Source organism: Gigantopelta aegis, chromosome 11 (genome assembly GCF_016097555.1).
Source record: "Gigantopelta aegis isolate Gae_Host chromosome 11, Gae_host_genome, whole genome shotgun sequence".
Taxonomy (NCBI): Eukaryota; Metazoa; Mollusca; class Gastropoda; order Neomphalida; family Peltospiridae; genus Gigantopelta; species Gigantopelta aegis.
The window spans coordinates 19800741-19826303 of NC_054709.1; the positions used below are offsets into that span (position 1 = coordinate 19800741).

Below are 25563 nucleotides of genomic sequence, written 5' to 3' on the forward strand. Positions count from 1 at the left end.
GTGTGTGTGTGTGTGTGTGTGTGTGTGTGTGTGTGTGTGTGTGTGTGTGTGTGTGTGTGTGTGTGTGTGTGTGTCTGTGTGTCTGTGTGTGTGTGTGTGTGTGTGTGTGTGTGTGTGTGTGTGTGTGTGTGTGTGTGTGTGTGTGTGTGTGTGTGTGTGTGTGTGTGTTAGGGCAGAGCCGTATTACTACACAGGTTGACTGGGCCCAATGCGTAGGGCGCCTGCTTTTAGGGGTGACAAAATCTGGCACAAAAAGTTGTTTGTTTTTGTTCTGTTTTCTTGTTTTCTTTTTCTTTTTTTTGGCACACGAAATTTCACTTTTCAGCTACGTAGAGTGGGATGGGGATTAGTAGTGGTCTAGTTGCGTCAAATACTCGTCCATTGTCAGTTTAGACCACATGTTGCCAGCGTCATAATATTATGCTACACGCCCAATGTCTCCTTATTAAACAATGGGCTGAGATGTCACTACGCACTTCCTTAATAATATAAAAGTCGAACTACTCTGGCAAATCTGAACACAGGTTGTTATTTGTTTTACATAATTAATACCTTATGATCTCGGGCCATTAGGCAGCTGGCGGTGATGGATTTTAATGGCTTACTGCCTGTTGTTAGAGAAACCTAACACTAATCAATGACAGACTAATAATTAATGACTGCAAATGCGAACACGAGAGAGGGAGGAGAGAGAGACAGATAAAAAAAAGTGAGAGAGAGAGAGGGGGAGAGGGATGAGAGGAGAGAGAGAAAAAGAGAGAGAATGAGAGAGATAGGGAGAGAGAGAGAGAGAGAGAGAGAGAGAGAGAGAGAGAGAGAGAGAGAGAGAGAGAGAGAGAAAGAGACGGACGAGAGACGGGGGGGGGGGGAGAGCCTGGATTCAATCCCTTCGGCGGATCCACTGGGGTTTTCCTCATTCCTGCAAGTTCCCCGCGATACAGACGCAGGCCTTAGGGAAGCAATTTATCTAGGCGGGCCTTTCCTACCACATCATGGCTATAATGTTTAAATTTTATTTGTATTATGTGTGTGTGTGTGTGTGCGTGTGTGTGCGTGCGGGTGTGTGTGTGCCTGTGTGTGCGTGTGCGTGTGTGCGTGTGTGTGTGTGCCTGTGTGTGTGCCTCTGTGAGCGTGTGTGTGTGTGCCTGTATGTGCGTGCGTGTGTGTGCCTGTGTGTGTGCCTGTTTGTGCCTGTGTGTGCCTCTGTGTGCGTGTGTGTCTGTGTGTGCATGTGCCTGTATGTGCGTGTGTGCGTGTGTGTGTGTGTGTGTGTGTGTGTGCAGCCAAAACACTGTCACCAAAAATATAATGACTAGCGGTATTTTGTTTTTCAGAGGCTAGAAGATTGAGTTTGAGTTTTGGCAAAACTAAATATATTTACGTGGCACAATCTGCATTCTCGCAAACGACTTTGTGTCCACCAACTTTAATATCATTACTACAAACCTAACAGGATCTCTAAGATATGTACCGATACATGTACATAAGTAGCTAGTGACATTTTGTTACTCATTAGTAAGTATTACATATATTTATATAATTCTGTATACCATCACCACGTCTACCCCTGGCCCGACACAAGCATTGACGTTTCTCCGATCAGCTATATTGGCCAACTACGAATTACATAGACGATTTTCTAGATTTAGTCACACCTTAGTTACGCAAATGGTTGAACATTGTCTGGCTAAGTCATCAGCTGCTATGCGGGTAGGCGTAAATAAATTTGTAAACATTAATAAACCTAGCAGAATACAAGATACAAAATAATTATAATTCGACTTTACCAGACCAATGTTGGCCAGTATTACGAAACTAAAGTATATTAAAGGGACATTCCTGAGTTTGCTGCACTTTTTAAGATGTTATCGACTAACAGAGTCTTTTTGACGACTGTAATTACATATCAAATGTATTTGTCTGCATAAAATATTAGTGACTGTATATTAAACGTGTTTCTGATCGTTCTAATATTTGTACTAGGTTAAATTTCATTTTATTTCCTAAAAAAATATTTTAGTTTGGGCTTCTTACAAATATTAAGAAGACCAGAAACATATTGATTATACAGATACTGATATTCTAAACAAGAAAATGTATTTAATATGTAAGTTTAATCGCAGAAATATTTTATTAGTCGGAAACATCTTACAATGCAGCAAACTCGGGAATGTCCCTTTAACTCTGGGTTAAACATCAAACATTGGAACGTACGTGTAATTATTTATTGATGAAATACAACAAACACATATATATATTATTGTTAAAACAAAACAAAAAGTAATTCTTCACAAGAACAATGCAACTAGGTTACTTGTTGACATTCCTACTGTCAACCATCTTGTCTGACTGGGATTTTCATCACACACAATGGAACATCGATTGCAGTTCCGGTTCGGCAACGTCCCGTTATTGACTACACGAGAGTGCATTATTATCGTTTAGTTGAGTCTTTTTCTCGTTCGTACTCTCCGCTTGGAAGCACAATATCCTGCCGATTCCACAGAGGGCAGTCTTGTGTTAGTTTTACCAGAAAATGGTGGTTTTACGTAAGGGTTCCTCAGGTAAGACAACCAAAGTAATTATTGTTAGCTTTCTGCTTCGTCTTCGTGTTGTGTTAATGTTTTGAAGGGGAAAAAATAACAATAACAAAAAGAACCAGTTTGGCATGAGTTTCAATTGTAGTTATGTTTTATGTATGTTTGTTTGTGCTGGCGTTTCCATGTCTTAATTGTTTTCAGTATATTTTTTCTTGGATGTTTAGAATTGCTGGGATTTGTGTTGGGGTTTTTTCTCTGTGAGATATTTGCTTTCTATGGGTATTTTTTGGTAGGGTGTCTGTTTCTTTCGTTTCTTTTTTTTCTAATGCGATGTCATCAACATTATTTTTGTTTCTTCTCTTTTACAAAACAATCCTTCAGTTTTCTATTATTGTACTGAACAGCTACAGTCTTACAAACGATTTAAACGAGCTAAACAGCAAAGAAAGAAAGAAAGAAAAAAATCAGATAATAAAAAAAACCTCCTTTGATATAAACACGACAACAATCTGATTATATGATTCGTGACACTTTATAGGCATCTGAACGGGGGGGGGGGGGGGGGGGGGGTTGCAGGAGAACACTTCCACCCAACTTTGAAAAAAACTATATTCCTCCCAGTTGAAAATTAAGTAAATATCTCCAGTTGCTATCAACTCCCGATGCCGATGTATTTGCCCATTTTAAATTATTTTAGTAATTATATCCAGTTAATGTTCAAGCGCGCTGTCCTAGGCACACACCTCAGCTATCTAGATTCTGTCCAGGACAGTGGGTTAGTGGTTAGTTGTCGGTAGTTTCACAGTAAGACGTTGGCGTAATGGCCACACACCTATTCATCGCGTTGTTAAAACGCCTTGTGGGATGGAGCTAGTACGGGGATTCCAACACAGTACCTACCATCCTTACGTGGCTTAACCACAACGCCACCGATGTCAGACAGTTTAAATCGGCCTTTGTATAGCTGCAAATCTTCATCTTCGGGTTACCTAAAGTGAATTCGGTTTAGGGTGTTAATCTTGTAGATATTTTACTATTTGTGTGACACATAGTATCCCGTGTGTGCCTTGCTTGTGCAGATGGTGCATGTTTGGAATCAAGTTCCATCTGTTAATATGCAATAAAGTTTATCTTATCTTATCCTATAACTTATGATATCCATGTCATAAACCCATGTATTAATAAAGTGTATTCATCCGGTTAATAATAGTATGTAAATTTAAAGTTATATGCAAATGTGCAAGGTCTCTAGTTGTTGTGAATGGGTCATTCGTTTACAAGCTAACAAGACCTGTATACCTGAGCGTAACGTGTTCATAAGATTTAGTTAAAATGTGTGACGTCAAACTAATTTGTGCCAATCGTGATGATGTTATATTAAAGATGGTGGCGACTTTAGTACTGTGATTGACTAAATATCGAATGAAAATGTTATTTTAGAAGTGTTATAGGATAAACAGAATTCGCTACTCGTGGGTTTTTTTAATACGTAAAATATCAACCTCGTCTAGTTAATCGGTATTTGTCTCGACAGAGCCTCGACATATACAGATTAACATAGACACGGTTGATATTTCCATATTAAAAAATGCTCGTGACGAATCCTCTATTTAGCGTATGGGATCTAAATTATATATGGCTTAGTGGGCTGCATGACGTCATGAAGTTTTATGACGTCACGAAATAGCAAACTATAACAGAAATTTCCCGGTATGTATTAGCTATCATTCGTATTTCCGTATGTTTGATTCAGATTTTTATTGCATGCATACTTAATTACATTATAGTGTACTATACTAATAAATGTATTTTCGATAGTCAAAAACATATCCCCCCCACATTCTAAAAAACAGTTAAAACTGATAATATGAATTTTTGGTTCTACCTAAAGTTCGAACCGAATCGTTAAAAACTACGATAAATTACTCTCCTACTTTTAATCACAGGCACCCACAAACATAAACATTAAGTACCAATACTATAGTTATATAACGTAACTATAAATATTCGGGTTGGTTGGTTGGTACATGTGCCTTTAATTACCGGTAGATTTTTGTCCAAACATAAAAAACCATGAAAACACCAATTATATTGACATTGATTTCACATATTAAACTGAAACCATATGACCTATATCGACTTTTATAAGATTTCCAAGGACAAAACACATAAAAAGTTTCACTATCTGCCATTTTTCTTCTTTTTTTTCTTCTTTTTTTGTGGAATACTCTTAAAGAGGGATGACGTACATTATACGAGCTCGTGTGTCGTACTAATATTATGAAACGAGTGTCAGGATCATTGTATTACCCGAGCGAATAACAAGCTAGGACCCTGTCAAAACGTTTCAAACGTAATTAAAAACAGACGAAGAAACTGGGGAAGTCGATATCGGTGACATTGTAACAATGTCTCGTATGAGGAATCTGTTTTATTGTAATGTTTGTTTTGTTTTGTTTTGTTTTGTTTTGTTGTTGGTTTTTGTTGTTGTTGTTGTTGTTGTTGTTGTTGTTGTTGTTTTCACGATTTGTGTCAAGACAAAATTTGGGGGAAATCTAACGGTAATTTAATTAAAGGTAGGAGAGTAATTTATCGTAGTTGTTAACAATTTGGTTCGGACTTTAGAGGTGGGCCCATTCATTATTTATGTTTCGTTTTCTACATATGAAGTTCATATCATAGTAAATTTGTAAAGTCGGTTCTTCACTATGACGTAAAGGCGCTAGGGGGCGGGACGTAGCCCAGTGGTACAGCGCTCGCTTGATGCGCGGTCGGTTTGGGATCGATCTTCGTCGGTGGGCCCATTGGGCTATTTCTCGTTTCAGCCTGTGCACCACGACTGGTTTATCAAAGGCCATGATATGTGCTATCCTGTCTGTGGGATGGTGCATATAAAGGATCCCTTGCTACTAATGGAAAAATTTAGCGGGTTTCCTCTCTAAGAGTATATGTCATAATTACCAAATGTTTGACATCCAATAACCGATGATTAATAAATCAATGTGCTCTAGTGGTGTCGTTAAATAAAAAAAAAAACTTCTTTTTCTAAAGGCGAAATTACCAACATGACAACAGAAAAATCATCTAAAATTGTGAACGTGACATTAATATATCAGGACTCCAGTCCTGGCCTAGTGCTTATAAACTCTTTTAGAGTCTGAGACACTAATACCTTGACAACGCCATGCAGATTGTTTGCGTGTGACGTCATTAGAGATTGAGTCCAGACACTACACGTTTTACAAGCACGGGCCCTGTTACTCAGAAGACTGCTTGATATTTGTTTTCCTAACAACATAAACAATGTTAAAGTTACTGCATACAATTACGAACATAGTTATTTGCACTTTCGATAGTTTGACTGACAACCAACAGTCCCGAGTGGAATGTTTATCTACTGTCAACCAAAACACATCGGAAGTGCAAACAGCAATGTATTTCAATTCTTCAATTCAATTCTTCTGGGTTAGTTGTTAGTTGGTTAGTGGTTAGTGAAAGATAAGAGGGTGTAGTGGCCTTACACCTACCCATTGAGCCCTTAAGAACTCGCTCTGGGTGGGAGCCAGTACTGGGCTGCGAACCCTGTACCTAGCAGCCTGTAGTCCGATGGCTTAACCACTGCGGCACCGAGGCCGGTCATACAAATAGAGAATAATACATGAGTGGCCGTTACATACCATTTATCTCACAACGAGTTGTTTTAAAATGTATCTAACGAGCGAAAGCGAGTTTGATACGTTTTTAAACAACGAGTTGTGAGATAAATGGTATCTAACGGACACGAATGTATTATTCTATTCTTACATATCCTCAAAACCCAGGTTTTAAGCAAATTTTAACATCTTTTTCGACTAAAAGTTATTTACAGCCGTTGCACTTGTAGTTAACTTACGCGTCACAGACCCATGATTGTCAGGTTAACTATACGTCACAATGTAATCGATTTCCATCGTGTAATTTTTCATTGGATGTATGGCAGTGGTGACCAGGACCCCGTTCCACAAAGCGATCTTAGCGCTAAGATCGCCTTTAGTGTATATGTTAGCTGTTCAGTTACGGTGATTTTAGGTCTAAGATCGCTTCGTGGAACGGGGCCCTGGTCATCACCTGGGAGCAGCCAGTCTTGAAATTGATAACACACGTACGTGTGTAGACAACTATGTGTTATCAAAAATAGTGCATGGTGTTCTTACCAATGGGTGTGTAAGAAACCATTTGAAACAAGAAATAACGTTTACTGATTCAACATTAAAAATACCGTATAAACAGTCATTTCATTAATACAAGAATTAAGAAAATAACTAAAACGATCCATTTTGTGTCTTTAGCATTGCCAAAAAGTGGTGCAAAATTGAAAAAAAAATAGTATAAATTGAACGTGATAATTTTTAACGTTCATGCAAATTTGTAGCACAGAACTGCTTTACATACTGTATGAACGGCGTCATTTTATTAATAAATAAAGAAAATAGCATAAACGATCTCTTTTGTTTTTTAAACATTGCCGAAAATTCGGGCAAAATTGAGATTCTTGTAGTTCTTGAACGTCGTTGGTTTTTAGTCACATGATATTATGTGGACCAAAAGAGGATTTCTAAAGACAACGTTTCTTTCAGTTATATTGTGTTGTCCTGTATAACGTAGGCAACAAGGCATTCAAAGCGTTTGGATATTCTACTCTGAACAACGGTAAAGTTGTGAATTAAAACAGTCCAGTTCACACATCTTTTGTTTCATGTGGATTGCAGGATAACTACATTCATTTCATTTCCATTTCAACTCATTTTCGTGGTTATATCCAATTAATGTTCAAGCACGCTGTCCTGGGCACACACCTCAGCTATCTGGGCTGTCTGTCCAGGAAAGTGAGTTAGTTGTTAGTGGTTAGTGAGTGAGAAGAGGGTGTAGCGGTCTTACACCTACCCATTGAGTCGTTAAAACTCGTTCTAGGTGGGAGCCGGTACCGGGCTACGAACCCTGTTCTTTACCAGCCTTATGTCCGATGGCTTAGCCACAACACCACTGAGGCCGGTAAATAACTACAATATCTGGTTACTGTCTTAAGATATGGGCTTTATCCTACTTAGAACGTCGCGGCAATTAGCTATCTAACGTTCGCAGGATAAAGCCGATATATTTTGTTCAAGGACACCACTAGAGCACATTGATTGATTAATCATCGGCTACTGAATGTTAAACATTCCATAATTCTGACTCGTAGTCATCGAAGGAAACCCGCTACATTATTCCATTAGTACCAAGGGATTTTTATATGCGCTTTCCCACACAAAGGAAAGAACATACCACGGTCTTTGATCAGTTGTGGTGCACTGGTTGGAACGAGAAAAAACTAAATTAGTTGAATGGATCCATCGAGGTGGTTTGATCCTGCGACGCAAGTACCTCAGGTGATAGCCCAAACAACTGAGCTAATTAAGACAGAAAAGAAGGAAGGAACTGTTTTATTTAACAACGCACTCAACACATTTTATTTACGGTTATATGGCATGAGAAATATGGTTAAGGACCACACAGATATTAAGAGAGGAAACCCGCTCTTACGCCACATCTTGGCCTACTCTTTTCAATCAGCAGCAAGGGATCTTTGATATGCACCATCCCACAGACAGGATAATACATACCACGGCCTTTGTTACACCAGTTGTGGAGAACTGGCTGGAACGAGAAATAGCCCAACGGGTCCACCGATGGGGATCAGTCCTAGTTATTAAGACAGTAACCAGTTATTCTCTATAATTATATTTTATAACAAGCTCTCTCAAAACATATGGTATCTAACAGACACGAGTGTACTATTCTATTTCTAGCATCTCCTATAACAAATTAGAAACAATATGGCATATATTAAGATGTGAAAATTATTAAAATAATGTGTGACTCCAGATGACGTTGTATTTTAAGTTCCTTTATTAAAAGTAAACGCTAGAAAGTTAAAGTTAAAGTTTAGTTTAACGACACCACTGCACATTGATTTATTAATCATCATAGTCTTAGAGCGGAAACCCGCTACATTATTCCATTAGTACCAAGGGATATTTTATATGCATCATCACACAGCACATATCACGGCCTTTGATATACCAGTCGTGGTGCTCTGGCTGGAACGAGAAATAGTACAACTTGGGTCCATGTTGGGGATCAATAATAAACAAACCGCGCATTAGGCGATCTTTATTATTGGGCTATGTCCCGATCTCGTAAACGCTACAAAGTTATACATTTGTTTCGTTTAACGACACCACTAGAGCACATTGATTTATTAATCATCGGCTATTGAATGTCAAACATTTGGTAAGTTTGACATATAGTCATAGACAGGAAACCCTCTAATTTGTGTTTCATTAGTAGCAAGGGGCCATCTATATGCACCATCCTACAGACAGGATAGCACATCCCACAGCCTTTGATATACCAGTCATGGTACACTGACTGGAACGAGAAATAGCCCAATGGGCCACCGACAGGGATCGATCCCGAACCGACCGCGCATCAGGAGAGCGCTTTACCAGCTACGTCCCGCCCTCGTAAACGCTACAAGGTCAAACACTGGCGTTACCATTGTTTTTGAAGACCGGCCTCGGCCATGTTGTGGTTAAGCCATCGGACTACAGGCTGGTAGGTACAGGGTTCGCAGCCCGGTACCGGTTCCCACCAAGATCGAGTTTTAACCAAGAGCGAGTTTTAACGACCCAATGGGTACGTGTAACTCTCACTAACCACTAACAACTAACCCACTGTCCTGGACAGACAGCCCAGGTAGCTGAGGTGTGTGCCAGGACAGCGTACTTAAACCTTAATTGGATATAAGCACGGACGTAAGTTGAAATAAATAAATATTGTTGATGTTTAGTCCAGACGCCCACGCTAGTAAGTCCTATAAGGAGTGTAAAACATGCCAACATATAGAGCGGAGATAAAGATTTTGAGGGGCATGGCGTCATATACCCCCTCCCCCACCCCAATCCAACCCACAAGCTTCGCCAATGTGTTGGGTGTCGATTGTTGAGTTGAACTGTTTTCTGATATTTGTCCCGATTATAGTTTTGATCTTGTTCATACTGATACTGTTGGTACTGTAGCTGAGTCACGTCTAGCCCTTCCCTTATTGATATACTGTAGAAGAAGGCTAGAGATGACTGTGTGTAATACTTCGGCAATCTCCGACGACCAAGTGGTAGTCAGCTGCTGTGTCTGAAATACAAATGTTTTCTTACCTCTGATGTCACAGAGCTTTAGTTTGATTATTTTCGAGTCCATTCATGACATTAAACTTACATGTTAACCGACGAGTCAAGTGGGAAAAGACCTTGCTCTACGTCATCACAAGAAAGTACAGCGCAGGTTCGTTTCGCATATAGGCGTTGGGTTTCTTCATGTAGCGTTGGTACTGGTTAACAATATGTTAGCTTAATGCCATGACTGGACTCGAGAATGACGCTCTGTGGCATCAGATTTAGGAAACAATGTGTATTTTAGACACAGTAGTTGGCTACCATTTGTATTACAGTATTACACACAGTCCTCTTTAGCCTTCCCTATAACATAATATATCAATAAGGGGAGGGTTAGAGGGAACTCTAGCTATTAATACTGTATATTTAATTTCCATTGTATTGTGGTTATGTGGTTTTTTGTGGCTTTTGTGGGGGGGTGTGGGTGTGGGTGGGTGGATTCAGGATTCCAACTAATATATTAAAGGTGCAGGCCCTAGTTTTAACCCATAAAACATGGACACTAAGTTGAGTTAATTTACAAACCTGTAACTCATTTTGATAAAGTTACAATAGAGTGAAAGAAGAGTCTGTGACGTTAAAACGGGAAATATCCTTAAAAATTAACTAGAACTCGAATCAATAAACCGCTACTTCTCAGACGCACGTGCGTTTTTAAAAATATAAAAAATGCACTTTTTGGGTATTAAAAACACTAGGATGTCCAGAAATGGATAATCTAAGGAATACAATATAAGTAATGTTTGATTTCAGTGATCATAAACAACTGAAAAATATACTGTAGTGTTTAAAAACTAGAGTATGTCCCTTTAACCAGCGCACAAGGACTAGTACGTCAATGACTGTGGTATGCACCAACTATTTCTTTTTCTTTAAGAGTTGTCGCTAACGAGTTTTCTTCCTCACTCTTTAGACTTGGTGTCCTAATATCGAAATAGCCGCAGCTTAAAATGTGTTGTGTTGTCATTAAAGAAATATCCCTTATTTTGTTTGTTGGTACGTCGCACTATGCTGTTTATATTGATCATGTTGATTTCCGATATTGGTCTAAGGTATACCGAGAGAAACAAATAATGGAACACTTCGTATGATATGTCAAATGTATTTAACTTCTATAGTAGAAATGTCTACAGTACATAAAGATACATGCCCTAGTTTTTAAACACTAAGGAATATTTTTCACAATTAGAGCCGGGTTTTTTTTTTTATAACTGAAATCGCACTATACTTGGATTTTATTGCTTATATTATCCATTTCCGTACATTCAAAGTGTTTTTGGTCATCCTGGTGTTTTTAATATCACAATAGACATTTCTCATATGTTTCAAAACGCATATGCGTCTGAGAGGTCACAGTTATAGAGTCTGTTCTTAGAGGGTATTTCACCATTTAAAAGTCACAGACTCATGTTTCACTCAGTTGTAACTTTATCCAAATATGATACAGGTTTGTAGATTAACTAAACTTAGTGTTAATTTTCACGGATTGAAACTAGGGTCTGTCCCTTTAACACAAACGTCTAATGTGGCACTGAATGTCAGTAATGTGATATCGAATGTTTAGTATTTTAAATTAGAAGTACTTACATTTTATTATTTAGAATATTAATTTGCGTACACCTGAAGTGGTTCTGGTCATCCAGTGCAATACCCCAAAGTCCATTTTTCGTAATTCTAAAAACGCACGTTCGTCTGAGAAGTAATGGTTATCGACGGTATTTCACTGTTTCAGCATCACAGACTTTTGCTTCTAACTGTATCCAAATGTTTGTTGAAGGTTTGTAGATTAAAGGAACATACCCTAGTTTCAACCCGTGAAAATTATCACTAAGTTTAGTTAGTCTACAAACCTGTAACACATTTGGATAAAGTTACAACTGAGTGAAACATGAATCTGTGACTTTGAAATGGTGAAATACCCTCTAAAAATAGACCAAAACTCGACTCCATAACTATTACTTCTCAGATGCACGTGCGTTTTTAAAAATATGAGAAAAGCATTTTGTAATATTAAAAACACCAGGATGACCAAAAGCATTTCGAATGTACAGAAATGGATAATGTAAAACAATAAAATCTAAGTAAAGTATGATTTCATTTATCAAAAAAAGGCTCCAATAGCAAAACAAACTATGCCTTAGTGTTTCAAAACTAGGGTATGTCCCTTTAAGTAAAGTTAATAATTATTCATTTTCTCCGACTGAAATTAGGGTTTGTGATTTAAGTTCCTTGCACCATGGATAGGGATATTAGGAGCAGTCAACGTTTGCTGTTTGGGCCCATTTGGGCTATTTCTCCTTCTAGCCAGTGCACCACGACAGGTATATCGAAAGCCGTGGTATGTGCTATCATGTCTGTGGGATGGTGCACATAAAATATCACTTGCTACTTGCTAAAATGTAGCAGGATGCCTCTCGGCTCTATGTCAGAATGATCAACTGTTTGACATACAATAGCCGATCATTAGTTAATCAACGTGCTCTAGTGGTGTCGTTAAGCAAAACAAACTTCTTCTCTCTGCTGTTGGTCTGTCTATGATCCCGTATTTCTTTCAGTCAGTATAGATTGTCTTCGTGTCATTCAGTGTTTATTTGGATGACTTGCAGATGTTGGGATCACACCACTATTGCAGCCAATCAGTGGCCTCGAACATACTTCCAATAAAAACAGTGCCTATTTTCTTTTCCTTTTCTTTTGGTTGTAATCAGAACAGATGTGGCGGCTATGCAAATAATGTGGTGGGTGGGGACAACTCACACGATGATAGGGATAAATCCTGTTTCTAGGGGTCACAGTGAAAATAATAGCATGTAGTGTGTTGCCTGTATGCTGTGGCTTATTGAGAGTGCTTCCCTTTTTGGACCCTTCGAAGTAAAGTATGGAAATATGTTAAACTCCTTGGCCCCGTACCACAAAGCAATTTTAGACTTAAGATCACATTAAGTACATAACTACCTTATGTGCTTAAGGTGATCTTAGCGCGAAGATCGCTTCGTAGAACAGGGCCCAGGTGGTGAACTTTGATTGGGGTTCTTGCCCCCACGCCCCACTCCCCTTTTATTGGGATGGATGGGTGGGGAGTGTGTTTGTTTATTTGTTTGTTTTTGGCGAGATATTGGTTTTGTTTTTGGAGGGATCTTTTATTATTTTATTTTATTATTATTATTATTTTATTTTTTTATTTTTATTTCTGTTTTGTTGGGATCTTTGTTTTGTTTGTTATTGTTTGTTTGTTTGTTTTTGTTTGTTTATTTGTTGTTGTTTTTGGGTTTTTTTTGTTTTTTTTTTTTTTTCTTGGTTTTTTTTTTCTTTTTCAAAAATAGAATGACATGACATGGGCCTGTTCCGTATTGCTACAAAAAAAATGATTTTCGGCTACGTAACACATTAAGACTATTGATGATTCCTATTGTTGACCCCTTCATTCTCCTTTATCACAGATTAAATTACAGCGTATGAATACAGTGACCCACAACGAAATCTACGTCGAATACTGACACTGCGAGATGGCGGAAGTGACGGAAACTCAGGACGGAATCGAGATGGTGGAAAAGAAAAAAGATGAAGGAAACAAGATGGAAGAAAAGCCAAACGAGGAAGAAAAAGACGAAAAGAAAAATCATAAACCAAGTAGGTTGTTATCTAGCGCATGCAAAATTATAAACCAAGTAGGTTGTTATCTAGCGCATGCAAAATTATAAACCAAGTAGGTTGTTATCTAGCGCATGCAAAATCATAAACCAAGTAGGTTGTTAAGGCGCATGCAAAATCATAAACCAAGTAGGTTGTTATCTAGCGCATGCAAAATTATAAACCAAGTAGGTTGTTATCTAGCGCATGCAAAATCATAAACCAAGTAGGTTGTTATCTAGCGCATGCAAAATTATAAACCAGTGTATGTTATAAAAACAGAGATAAAATAATAATAATAACAATAATAATACGCAGCCACAGAAAAACAAGTTTTAAAAGTTAGTTTAAGTCTGTGGAAGGATGGGGGAGGGGGGCGATTTCCCTGTGAATATTTTGTGTTTTGTTTATTTGTTTGTTTGGTTAGTTGCTTAGTTGGTTGTGAAGGGGGGGGGGGGGGGGGTTCTAGTGTTTGCTTTATTCGGTTTTGGTTTTGCAACTAAACATCTTTACAATGCTTACAATTGTGCAGCTAACTTAAAGGTCATAGAGTAATAAGATTCAGTAGTGTCAATGTCATTGTATTTCGCTGCTTTGGCCGCTGAGCGATCAACGTAGATCAACCAGCCTTTAATTCCATCTTTCACGTGTAGGTTATCGGCGTGTGATATCACAACTCTGATAGTGTTTTATCCGTTCTAAAGAATTTCTCAAGAGCTATCGTATTTCCTCTAACAAGCGTCCAGGCATTTTATTTATTTCAAAAGACTTCAGTCGCGACGGGTATTAGAGACCGGTGCTTATTTGATGCTCGGCGTTTATATTGCCTAGCACAATTTAAATATTAAAAACAAAACAAAAATACACATTTACAATGTTATATATTTTTTAACTTCAAATTCGAATTGAAACAACAAGTGAATGAATTAACATCTTTGTTCTGTTTATCGTAAACTTTAAAGTCACTGTTTGTTCTTACTCATAGGCCTACAATTATTGTGTTTGATATTTGTGGCCACACGTGGCAAAAATCTCATCGTGTGTTGCCTACGTGAGCTGGCTGAATTTACAAACTGATAACTGATAGTAAACTTTGTTTTGTTTAACGAAACCACTAGAGCACATTGATTTATTAATTATAGGCTATTGGATGTTAAATATTTGATATGTATGTATGTATGTATGTATGTATGTATGTATATATGTATGTATATATATAGGTTATATATATATATATATATATATATATATATATATATATATATATATATATATATATATAGTCTTAGAGAGGAAACCCACTACATGTTTCTTCCATTGCTACATTTCCCCCCATTGTCTCAAAGACAGAACAGCACATACCAAGTCCTTTGATATGCCAGTCGTGGTGCACTGGCTGGATCGAAAAATAGCCCAATGGGCCCACAGACGGCAAAAGATCCTTGAGCGCCCCAAAAATACAACAAACCCTGATCGCTGCAAACACACAAAAAAATGCGTCAAGCAACCTAACTATACGCTTAGCTCATCGCGTGCAGTGAAATTGCTTTGAATAAACTACCGGCCTCGGTGGCGCAGTGGCTAAGCCATTGGACTACATGCTGGTAGGTACAGGGTTCGCAGCCCGGTACCGGCTCTAATCCAGAGCGAGTTCTTAAGGCCACTACACCCTCTTTCGCTCTCACTAGCCACTAACCAACTAACAACTAACCCACTTTTCTGGACAGACAGACCAGATAGCTGAGGTGTGTGTACCCAAGGCAGCGTGCTTGAACTTTAATTGGGTATAAGCACGAAAATAAGTTGAAATGAATGAAATAAAAGTTTTAGACTCTAGACTCAATACTCTAATAGAGTCTGAAACGTTAACGTCATGGCAACGCCATACAAATTGTATGTGTGTGACGTCACTAAACAATGAGTCTAGACTCGAACAGTTTTATAAGCACGGGCCCAGGTATAAGGCGTGGCGCTTATTAGATGAAATACGGTATCTTCTGTTTCTTTGTCTCTCCGTCTTCCAAGGCGTAGTTAAAGCAACTAAATGTTTATGTAACATCCCACAACACAGCTTTATTTCTAAACAATGACTGTGCCTCTTTCAATCTCTAAAACAAAGCGCGATCGATACGAATAAATAGAGTTTGCATGTCGTTCTACTGTGACGCTGTAACGAGAGCGTTCAAGATAGCTGGTTCCCTATTACGCGATCAATGGTATCAGCTATTACCCGTATTCTCTATGCCACGCAAGTTTTTTTTCCCCCGGCAAGTATTGATTCCTAAGACAACCGCAATAACATTGATCATGCTTGCATCCATGGACCGGCCTCGGTGGTGTGGTGGTTAAAGCAATCGGACTTAAGGCTGGTAGATACAGACGACTCACTGGGTAGTGTAAGATCACTACATCCTCTTCTCTCTCACTAACCACTAACAACAAACCACAAACGGAGACTGCGCATCAGGCGAGTGCCGCCTTCTAGTACGAGGTTTTCACGGAGACCGCGCATCAAGCGAGAGTGCCGCCTTCTAGTACGAGGTTTTCACGGAAACCGCGCATCAGGCGAGTGCCGCCTTCTAGTACGAGGTTTTCACGTAGACCGCGCATCAGGAGAGTGCCGCCTTCTAGTACGAGGTTTTCACGGAGACCGCGCATCAGGCGAGAGTGCCGCCTTCTAGTACCAGGTTTTCACGGAGACCGCGCATCAGGCGAGAGTGCCGCCTTCTAGTACGAGGTTTTCACGGAGACCGCGCATCAGGCGAGTGCCGCCTTCTAGTACGAGGGTTTTCACGGAGACCGCGCAGTACGATGGGTCAGGCGAGTGCCGCCTTCTAGTACGAGGTTTTCACGGAGACCGCGCATCAGGCGAGTGCCGCCTTCTAGTACGAGGTTTTCACGGAGACCGCGCATCAGGCGAGTGCCGCCTTCTAGTACGAGGTTTTCACGGAGACCGCGCATCAGGCGAGTGCCGCCTTCTAGTACGAAGTTTTCACGGAGACTGCGTTTCCTCCTTAAGGAGATGAGGTTTTCTCCTTAAAAATAAGATATAAAGCAGCGGACATCAGGCTGGTAGGTACTGGGTTCGTCTCCCGGTTCCACCCAAAGGCCACTTCATCGATTTATCTCTCACTAGCTATAAACAACTAACCATCAACCCACTGTCCTGGTCAATCTACCCAGGACAGCGTGCTTGAACCTGATTGGACATAAGTACGAACAGAACAATAAATGGCATACAATGAAACAAAACAAATAAAATTTGAGACTAGACAATGTAAAAAAAATTGTTCACATTTCTGTAGAATTGGTTTGTTGATATATTCATTAATCTAATCGGGTGACTGGCCGTCTTTCTTTGTGTTTCTATTTGTTAATCTGTCTACCTACATATATACCTACCTATTTATCTACCTATCTACCTATATACACCCCCCCACCCCCCTCTCTCTCTCTCTCTCTCTCTCTCTCTCTCTCTCTCTCTCTCTCTCTCTCTCTCTCTCTCTCTCTCCTCTCTCTCTCTCTCTCTCTCTCTCTCTCTCTCTCTCTCTCTCCCTCTCTCTATCTCTCTCTCTCTCTCTCTCTCACTCTCTCTCTCTCTCTCTCTCTCTCTCTCTCTCTCTCTCTCTCTCTCTCTCTCTCTCTCTCTCTCTCTCTCTCTCTCTCTCTCTCTCTCTCTCTCTCTCTCTCTCTCATCCATCCATCCATTCACCCATCCACGCATCCATCCATCCATCCACCCATCTATCCACCCATCCAACCAACCAACCATTCATCCATCCATCCACGCATCCATTCACCCATCCACGCATCCATCCATCCAAACCCACCCTTCCCTCTCTCCATCCATCCCTACTTCCATCCATCCACCCATCTATCCACCCATCCCTCCATCCCTCCATTCATCCCTCCCTCCCTGCCTCCATTCATCCATCCATTCATCCAATCCCACCCATCCCTCCATCCGTCCATCTATCCATCTACCCATCGATTCACCCATCCATCCATCCATCCAACCAACCATTCATTCATCCATCCATCCATCCATCCATCCATCGATTAATTTAGCTATGTACATATCTTAAAATTAAAATATTATGTTGTTTTTAATTAGAATAAATTAATTTAAATTAAAATTCTTCCCATTTAAGAAGAAGAAGAAAAAAAGCAAGAAAACCCCCCATGAAAAAAAAGCAAATAAGCATTAAAGCAAAAAAAAAAAAAAAAAAAAAAATAAGTTCAAATGTTAACAACGTACCTCAACAGTGTACCACAACGCGAGTTGCTGATATGTTAGGAAAAAGAAAGGAAAGGAATGTTTGTTTAAGAATAAACCAGCACATTAGTGAAAAGATATTGGGTGTACAATACATTGCCAGGGTTCGAACTTAACGGTCGCCCGATCGCCCCTGGCGACTGCAAACGACGACGGGCGACTGAAAACCCACAGTAAGGTTGCCCGCCTGGCGATCGATTTGTTTTTTCGTGTTTTAAATTAATAATTAATAAATAAATAAATAAATAAATAAGTAATATTATTCGGGAAGGTGAAAATAGAACCGGGCAAGGGAAAGTGCTGTCACCACTTGCCCGGATGGCAACTCAAAAAAACAGTTAAGCGCAGACACTGCATTGCACTTTTAGTCCGAGAGACCAAACACGTCCCAACCACAGCCTTCACTTAATGATTCGCATACAAAATTATCTCTTATATATGGACTTTTCCCACAGCCAGGACAACACATACCCCGGCGTTTGATAACCAGTCGTTAGACACTGCCTAGGATTGGGGGAGTGGGCTGTCAGACTGCCAGTCGCTGGGGATTAATCGTGTGAGCGATCGTACGCATGAAGTTCCTATTATTCAACGTTCCAAGGGAGCTAACTGCTGAGAGCATAAGTTGTAATGGATTTACAAATTTGTACGGAAACTCTTAATGTTACTTGTTCCATATATTTTTATATTGATATTGATCATCACCTTATTTGTTTGCATTACCATAGTTTGACACCGTGCTGGGGTGTCGTTAAACTTTCATTCATTCATTCATTCATTGTTCCATATAACGTGCCTATTAAATAAACACACAAGCAAGAAAACACAAATAGACATTAATAATCAAACAAGACAAAAACAGCAAATCAACATAACACACACAAACACAACACACAGATACAGGGAGAAGGAGACAGACACAGAGAGAGACAGACGTGAGAGGGGGCAGAAGGAGGAGGAGACAGGGAGGTGGTTGATGAGACCAGCGCGGAAGAAGAGGAGAGGGGAGAGAGAGTGAGGGAGATGAGAGGAGGAGGAGAGAGAGAGAGGAGGAGGCGGAGAGGAGGGAGTGAGAGAGGGAGGGAGGTGATGCGAGAGAGGAGAGAGAGAGGAGAAAAAGAGGGGGGAGGGAGGGAGTGGAGAGGAGGAGGGAGGGAGGGGAGGGGAGATTGAGAGGAGAGAGAGAGAGAGAGAAGAGAGGAGAGCGGGAGAGAAGAGGTGAGGAGGAGGAGATGGGAGGGGGGAGAAGAGATGGAGAGAGGAGGGAGGAGAGGCGGAGACGAGAGGGGAGGAGGGAGAGAGACGGAGGAGGGAGAGAGGGAGAGGAGGTGGGAGTGAGAGGAGGGACGCGATGGGGGAGGAGGAAGGAGAGGGACGGGAAGGAAAGGGAAGAGGAAGAGGATTAGGGGGAAAGGAAAGGGAGAAGAAGAAGGAAAGGGGAGATAGTGTGAGAGTAATTGCGACGGAGAGAGGGGAGAGAGCGAGAGATAGTCAGACAGAGGATTGAGACGAGGAGACGGATTGGAGTGAATTGGGGAGAGGAGGGAGGAGAGGAGGAGGCGAGAGGGGACGGAGGATAGAGATGGGGATGTGGGTGCGACGCGAGAGGTTTTCGGAGAGAGGAGATGAGGGGGAGAGAAGCAAGGATGGATTGTGGTGGAGGAGAGAGAGAGAGAGGAGATAGGAGCGAGGGGGGGCGGGAAGAGGGAGAGGAGGACGGGAGAGGAGGGAAATGTAGAGGATGCTTATTTAACGAAACAGCCCAACGACATTTATGTACGGTTATATTATGGCGTCGGACATAAGAGACCACACAGATATTGAGGGAGGAAACCAATCTTTTCGATTAGAGCAAGGGATCTTATAGCACCATCCCATAGACGGTAGCACATACCAGATCTTTGGTGTACCAATACGTGGTTGCATGGTTGAAAGCGAGAAAATTGCCTAAACAGACGGGGCGTCTCGCTCCAGAGAGAGAGAGAGATGAGAGTGAGAGAGAGAGAGGAGAGAGAGAGAGAGAGAGAGAGAGAGAGAGAGAGAGAGAGAGAGAGAGAGAGAGAGAGAGAGAGAGAGAGAGAGAGAGAGAGAGAAAGAGAGAGAGAGCACATATAGCTAAGACGTGTGTCCAGGACAGAGTGCTTGAACCTTAATTGGATCTAAGCACGAACGTAAGTATGAATGTTTATTTCAGGAAAATATGTCTCTGCTGTTTGGCTATATTATTTATAATTCTCACTTTTGAAATACCACAATGTATGTGTTAACTAATTTTATTACTGAATCTTGCTTTATCAGAGCAGCACATACCTATGATATTGGTAGCCCGAGTACTCTGACTATGATATTGGAAATAACACATCAACTGATCAGGGGAACTAGTTACTGCAGCGTTCAGTTTATCTATCATTTCATTTCATTTCAACTTATTTTCGTGCTTATATCCAATTAAGATTCAAGCACGCTTTCCTGGGAAAACAACTTCAGCTATCTGGGCTGTCTGTCTAGGACAGAGGGTTAATTGTTAGTGGTTAGTGGTTAGTGAGAGAGAAGAGGGTGTAGTGGTCCAACCCGTTAAAATTAGCTATGGGTGGGAGCCGGTTCCAAGCTGCGAACCCCGTACCTACCAGCCTTATGTCCGATGGCTTAACCACGACACCACCCGCTACATTGTTCCACTAGTAGCAAAGGACCAGATCTTTTTGTATGCAACAACCCACAGACATGATGCCACAGACAGGATGGCACATACCACGGCTTTTGATATACCAGTCGTGCACTGGCTGGAACGAGAAATAGCCTAAAAGTCCCACCGACGGGGATTGATCCCAAGCCGACTGCGTATCAAGCGAGCGCTTTACCACTGGGCTACGTTCAAAAGCATATATATTTCGAAATGTATAGGCTACAACCCCCCCCCCCCCCCCCCCCAACACACACACATACATACACACATAGGCCCCCATTCCCCGATCCCCCCCAAAAAGAAAACAAACAAGCAAAAAACTACAAAAAAACAACACAAAAACAAATCAAATCATGCAGCTGGATTTAGAACTTCCTGTATTTTAATTCCGTCTATTGTACGCCCGAGGTTTGATCCGTTGTCTATGGCTACCGATAAGTTATTTAGGTTATCGCTTCCAGAGAACGGAAATGAGAATGTGATTTCCAGGCATGTACCCATGAAACGCTGAATCGAAATAATGCATTTGAATGCCTCATTACTTCTCTTCTGATCACTTCCGTCGAAAAAAATAGAGAAAGAAAGAAGTTGTGTCGAATCAATTAGCTCGTGTCTATTCACTGGTCCTAATTCACGGTCCGGTTCGCATTCAAATGAAGGTTGCTGCTTTCAATATGATTGTTTCTGCTTCAATCAATCGCGCTTTACACGTGTTTACTGACAATGTGCAATAATTGATGTCAAAGCACGACCGAATACAATGACTATTGGAAAACTATAAAAGCCTATTTTCAAGCAGGAATTTTTTTCTCTTTTTTTTCTTAAATAATTATTAACCATATATACCAAACAGAAAAAGTTTAGGAACAATCAATAGAAATACGACCTAAGAATTAAAATTATTTGTCTACAATAATTTCAGTTAAGTTTTGACATTTTGTAACAAGATATTACTATTGAATATCTTCGGCTGCCATTTGAAGCATGGATTCAAAATTACTGTTTCAGGATTTGAATTAAGAAAGGCGTTGTTGTTTTCCCTTCCCAGTCAGTGCCCCACGACTTGTATAACAAATGTCGTGGTATGTACTGTACTGTTTGTGGAAAAGTACATATAAAAGATATCTTGAACAGATGTTTGCACAAAAGCCGAAAGTGGTCGGTTAAAGACTTAACAATTTGTTTTTAAGTGCAAAGAAATCACGATTGATGCCACCGACAGCTAAATTGTCCGCCGTCGAATATATGCCTCAAACCCTTTGAATACCTTTATGCTAGGCTCAGACTACCAACTGCTAGTACAAAGTTGGGCAACTTTATGTTGCCACGACCGCTGTGACTGTCCAGTTGCTAGTCTGAGCGCTCTGACAACTCGACCGGCCTCGGTGGCGTTGTGGTTAGGCCATCGGTCAACAGGCTGGTAGGTACTGGTTTCGGATCCCAGTCGAGGCATGGGCTTTTTAATCCAGATACCGACTCCAAACCACTTGCAGCGACCAGTGATCCATAACTGGTTCAACAAAGGCCATGGTGTGTGCTATCCTGCCTGTGGGAAGCGCAAATAAAAGATCCCTTGCTGTTAATCGGAAAGAGTAGCCCATGAAGTGGCGACAGTGGGTTTCCTCTCAATATCTGTGTGGTCCTTAACCATATGTCTGACGTCATATATCTGTAAATAAAATGTGTTGAGTGCGTCGTTAAATAAAACATTTCTTTCTTTCTTACAACTCGATTCTCGTCGTTTAACCAGTTAGTTGTTAAGCTGAGCGCACCCGTCGTAAGTCGAGAGCTGGGGGAAATTACAACGTTGGCCAACTTCGTCATAACAGTTGACAGCCTAGCATTACTGTTCTTGGACTATTCTTATAAGGTTATAAATTACATTGGTATATTATTTCCTTTGCTGAAGATGTTTTGTTTTTTAATTCCGCAATTATTATTCTTTGTTATCGGGTTTTTATTGTTGTTGCCCGAGGCGGATCTAGGGGGAGGGGGGGGGGGGGGGGGGGGGGGGGGGGCGCCTGCCTCTAAATTTTGCGACAGTTATAATTTTATTATACAGTGAAACCTCTCAAGACCGGACCCTCTGTAAACCGGAATTCCCCCAAAACCGGACGTTTTACAGAGTCCGTTTTTAAAAACCAGGACAGAGCTTAACCTCTCTAAACCGGATCCCTCTTAAAATCGGACATTTGTCTTGGTCCCAAGAGGATCCGGTTTAGAGGGGTTTCACTGTATATTAATTTCATTTTTTAAGAACTCTCTCCAAACCTCCCCCTTGGCTTGGCTTGGCTTGGCTTGGCTAGGTATTTAACGTGTCCACATACCTCTATGGTTTCGGAAACGCCTATCCTGAGTCCGGCTTCCGATAACATCGGGGGTCTGACTGGGGACAGGAAGCAAACCTCCCCCAGTGTTCCCTTGGAATCCCCCCCCCCCCCAATGGATTTTCTGGATCCGTGACTGGTTGCTTGTTTTGTTTGTTATTTTGGTTTTCTGCTGTTGGTTGTTGTTGGGGGGGGGGGGGGGGTTGTGGGGGGTATTTTTTTTATTTTTTTTTATTTTTATTTTTTTAGCGCAGTATGGGCCAACCGTCATGCGACGCAAAGGTTTTCTTTTGATACTTCCCCCGTTTTCAGAATTATTCCAAATCGATTTACGTTTCCTATCAATAATTATCGCCAAAGAGCTGCACATAAGCAACACCAAATCTGCCATGGAGCACACACATCCACGCGCCAAACAAGCATTTGTATCACTTTATTGAAATTAATTATTCATCCCTACCTATTGTCTACACGTCAAACTGACGTCACACTAAGTGTTCCAATCATTATAATTTATGCAAGTTACGTGTTTATTCGCTTGGGACTTGGTTTCTCTTCGCAGCATCGCACGGTCCGGATTCCGGCGGAGACAAGTTTGCGGAACTTATCAGTAGACTGTATGGCCCAGACTACATTGCCGCCCGGAAGCTGCTCAACCGGCGACTGAAGAAGAAAGGGATGGGGGCGAAGCCGGCGCTGTCGTTGTACGACCGCATCATGCTGTACAGGAAGATGAAGGAAGATGAGGAGGTTTTGCATTTCTTCTATTTTTCATATTTTTGAAACTATTATTATTGTTTTTGTTAATTACTATTATTTTTATTTAATATTTGATTTTTTTAAGGATATTTTTTTATGATTATTAATTGTTATCCTATTTATGTTTTTATTTTTATTTTTTTATTTACTTATTTATTTACTTGTTTATTTAGGAGTGTTTATTTATTTATTTTATTTTATTATTTCATTTTATTTTAGTATTTTTATTTCATTTCATTTCTTTCTTTTTTTTTTCTTTTTTTTTTTTTTTTTTTTTTTTTTTAAATCTTTTATCTGTTTGTGTCTCAGTCGAACTGTATACATATCTGTCCGACTGGCTACTTTACTGTCTGTCTGTCTGTCTGTCTATTTATCTGCCTGTCTAACTGGCTATCTTTGTGTCTATTTATTATATTACATGTATTTATTTCATTATGTCTGTCGGGGTATTTTTTATGAATTATCTTATACAGACAAGCAGACACATTCACGTTCACCGGAATCACATACACGCCCCTACGAACGCACGCACACACACACACACACACACACGCACGCACGCACACGCACACACACACACGCACAACCAGCGTGTGTCAACGTATGTAGCTTATCCTTGCTTTTTCACAGATCAGATTAAATGTAAGGTTTCGCCCTTTAATTGGTCAAATAGTCTGCAAAGCAAATTGTAAGACAAATGGTATCCAAATGTAGTATTTTATATTTGAAATTAAGTTACCATATGCATCACAGAGCAGTCAGTTTTATGTTAACTTACACGTCATTCAATTTCGATCGCGATTATTTCATTGGCTGTGGCGACCGGGTCGTGAAGCCAATCGTATGCTTTCAAAATAGAAAACATACTCGTGTGTGTGTGTGTGTGTGTGTGTGTGTGTGTGTGTGTGTGTGTGTGTGTGTGTGTGTGTGTTTAGTGTTATTCCCGTGTATGTCACAAAATTATTCAATTATACTTGTCCAATTAAGGTTTAAGCACGCTGTTCTGGACACACATCGACTATCTGGGCTGTGTGTCCAGGACAGTGGGTTAGTGGTTAGTTTGTTAGTGGTTAGTGAGAGAGAAGAGGGGGTAGTGGTCTTACACCTACCCAATGAGTCGACAAATTTCGCACTGGGTAAGAAGCGTTATCGGGCTGCGAACACAATACCTACCAGCCTTACGTCCGATGGCTTAACCACGACACTACCGAGGCCGGTGGTATCACAGATAACGCTTTCAAGATGTTCGAGTTTTATTTATTTATTTAATTATTTACTAATTTATTTATTTATTATTCATTTATTTATTATTATTATTCATTTATTCATTCATTCAGAAGTATTTTGGTTTTGATTTTTATTTGTTTATTTATCTATTTTTATTTATTCATTCATTCGTTCATTCATTCATTCATTCATTCATCCATCCATTTTATTCTATTCTATCTATTCTATTCTAACTTTATTTTATTACATTTTGGCTTTGTTTCGTTTGTGTTTGTCGGGGTTTTTATTATTATTTTTTTGTACTGACCGGCCTCGGTGGCGTCGTGGTTAGGCCATCGGTCTACAGGCTGGTAGGTACTGGGTTCGAATCCCAGTCAGACACCGACTCTAAACACTGAGTGAGTGCTCTGTAAGGCTCATCGGGTAGGTGTAAACCACTTGCACCGACCAGTGATCCATAACTGGTTGAACAAAGGTCATGGTTTGTGCTATCCTGCCTGTGGGAAGCGCAAATAAAAGATCCCTTGATGCCTGTCGTAAAAGAGTAGCCTATGTGGCGACAGCGGGTTTCTTCTAAAGTGTCAGAATGACCATATGTTTGACGTCCAATAGCCGATGATGATAAGATATAAAATCAATGTGCTCTAGTGGCGTCGTTAAATAAAACAAACTTTACTTTTTACTTTTTTGTATTGGTTTGTTTACTTGTTTATTCTCCGTTCTTCCTGAAAGATGATAATATCATGCGTGTTGTAACCAGCTCATTTTACTCTATTCACATTCGGAGATACCAAAAAGAATTAACGTCACGCTAAATACACAGGGTATTAAGAAAAGAAAATTGCCTAGCCTCCACGCTTCTTTT

The 25563-nt window shown here is 40.3% G+C and overlaps 1 protein-coding gene across 5 annotated transcripts in view; it reads left to right on the forward strand.

Moving 5' to 3' along the window:
- Positions 1 to 2456: 2456 nt before the first annotated feature.
- LOC121385278 (nucleolar protein dao-5-like) overlaps positions 2457 to 25563 on the forward strand; it is a 40965-nt gene continuing 17858 nt past the window's right edge. Inside the window, exons 1-3 of one of the 5 annotated variants that reach the window (XM_041515890.1) lie at positions 2457 to 2564; positions 13234 to 13423; positions 23275 to 23462. In XM_041515890.1, the coding sequence (XP_041371824.1) occupies positions 13300 to 13423; positions 23275 to 23462 (312 nt within the window). In that variant the 5' untranslated portion in view covers positions 2457 to 2564; positions 13234 to 13299. Of the gene's footprint in view, positions 2565 to 4220; positions 4251 to 12536; positions 12670 to 12990; positions 13424 to 23274; positions 23463 to 25563 lie in introns of those variants that run through there. The other 4 variants (XM_041515891.1, XM_041515892.1, XM_041515893.1 and 1 more) reach the window with 4 other exon arrangements.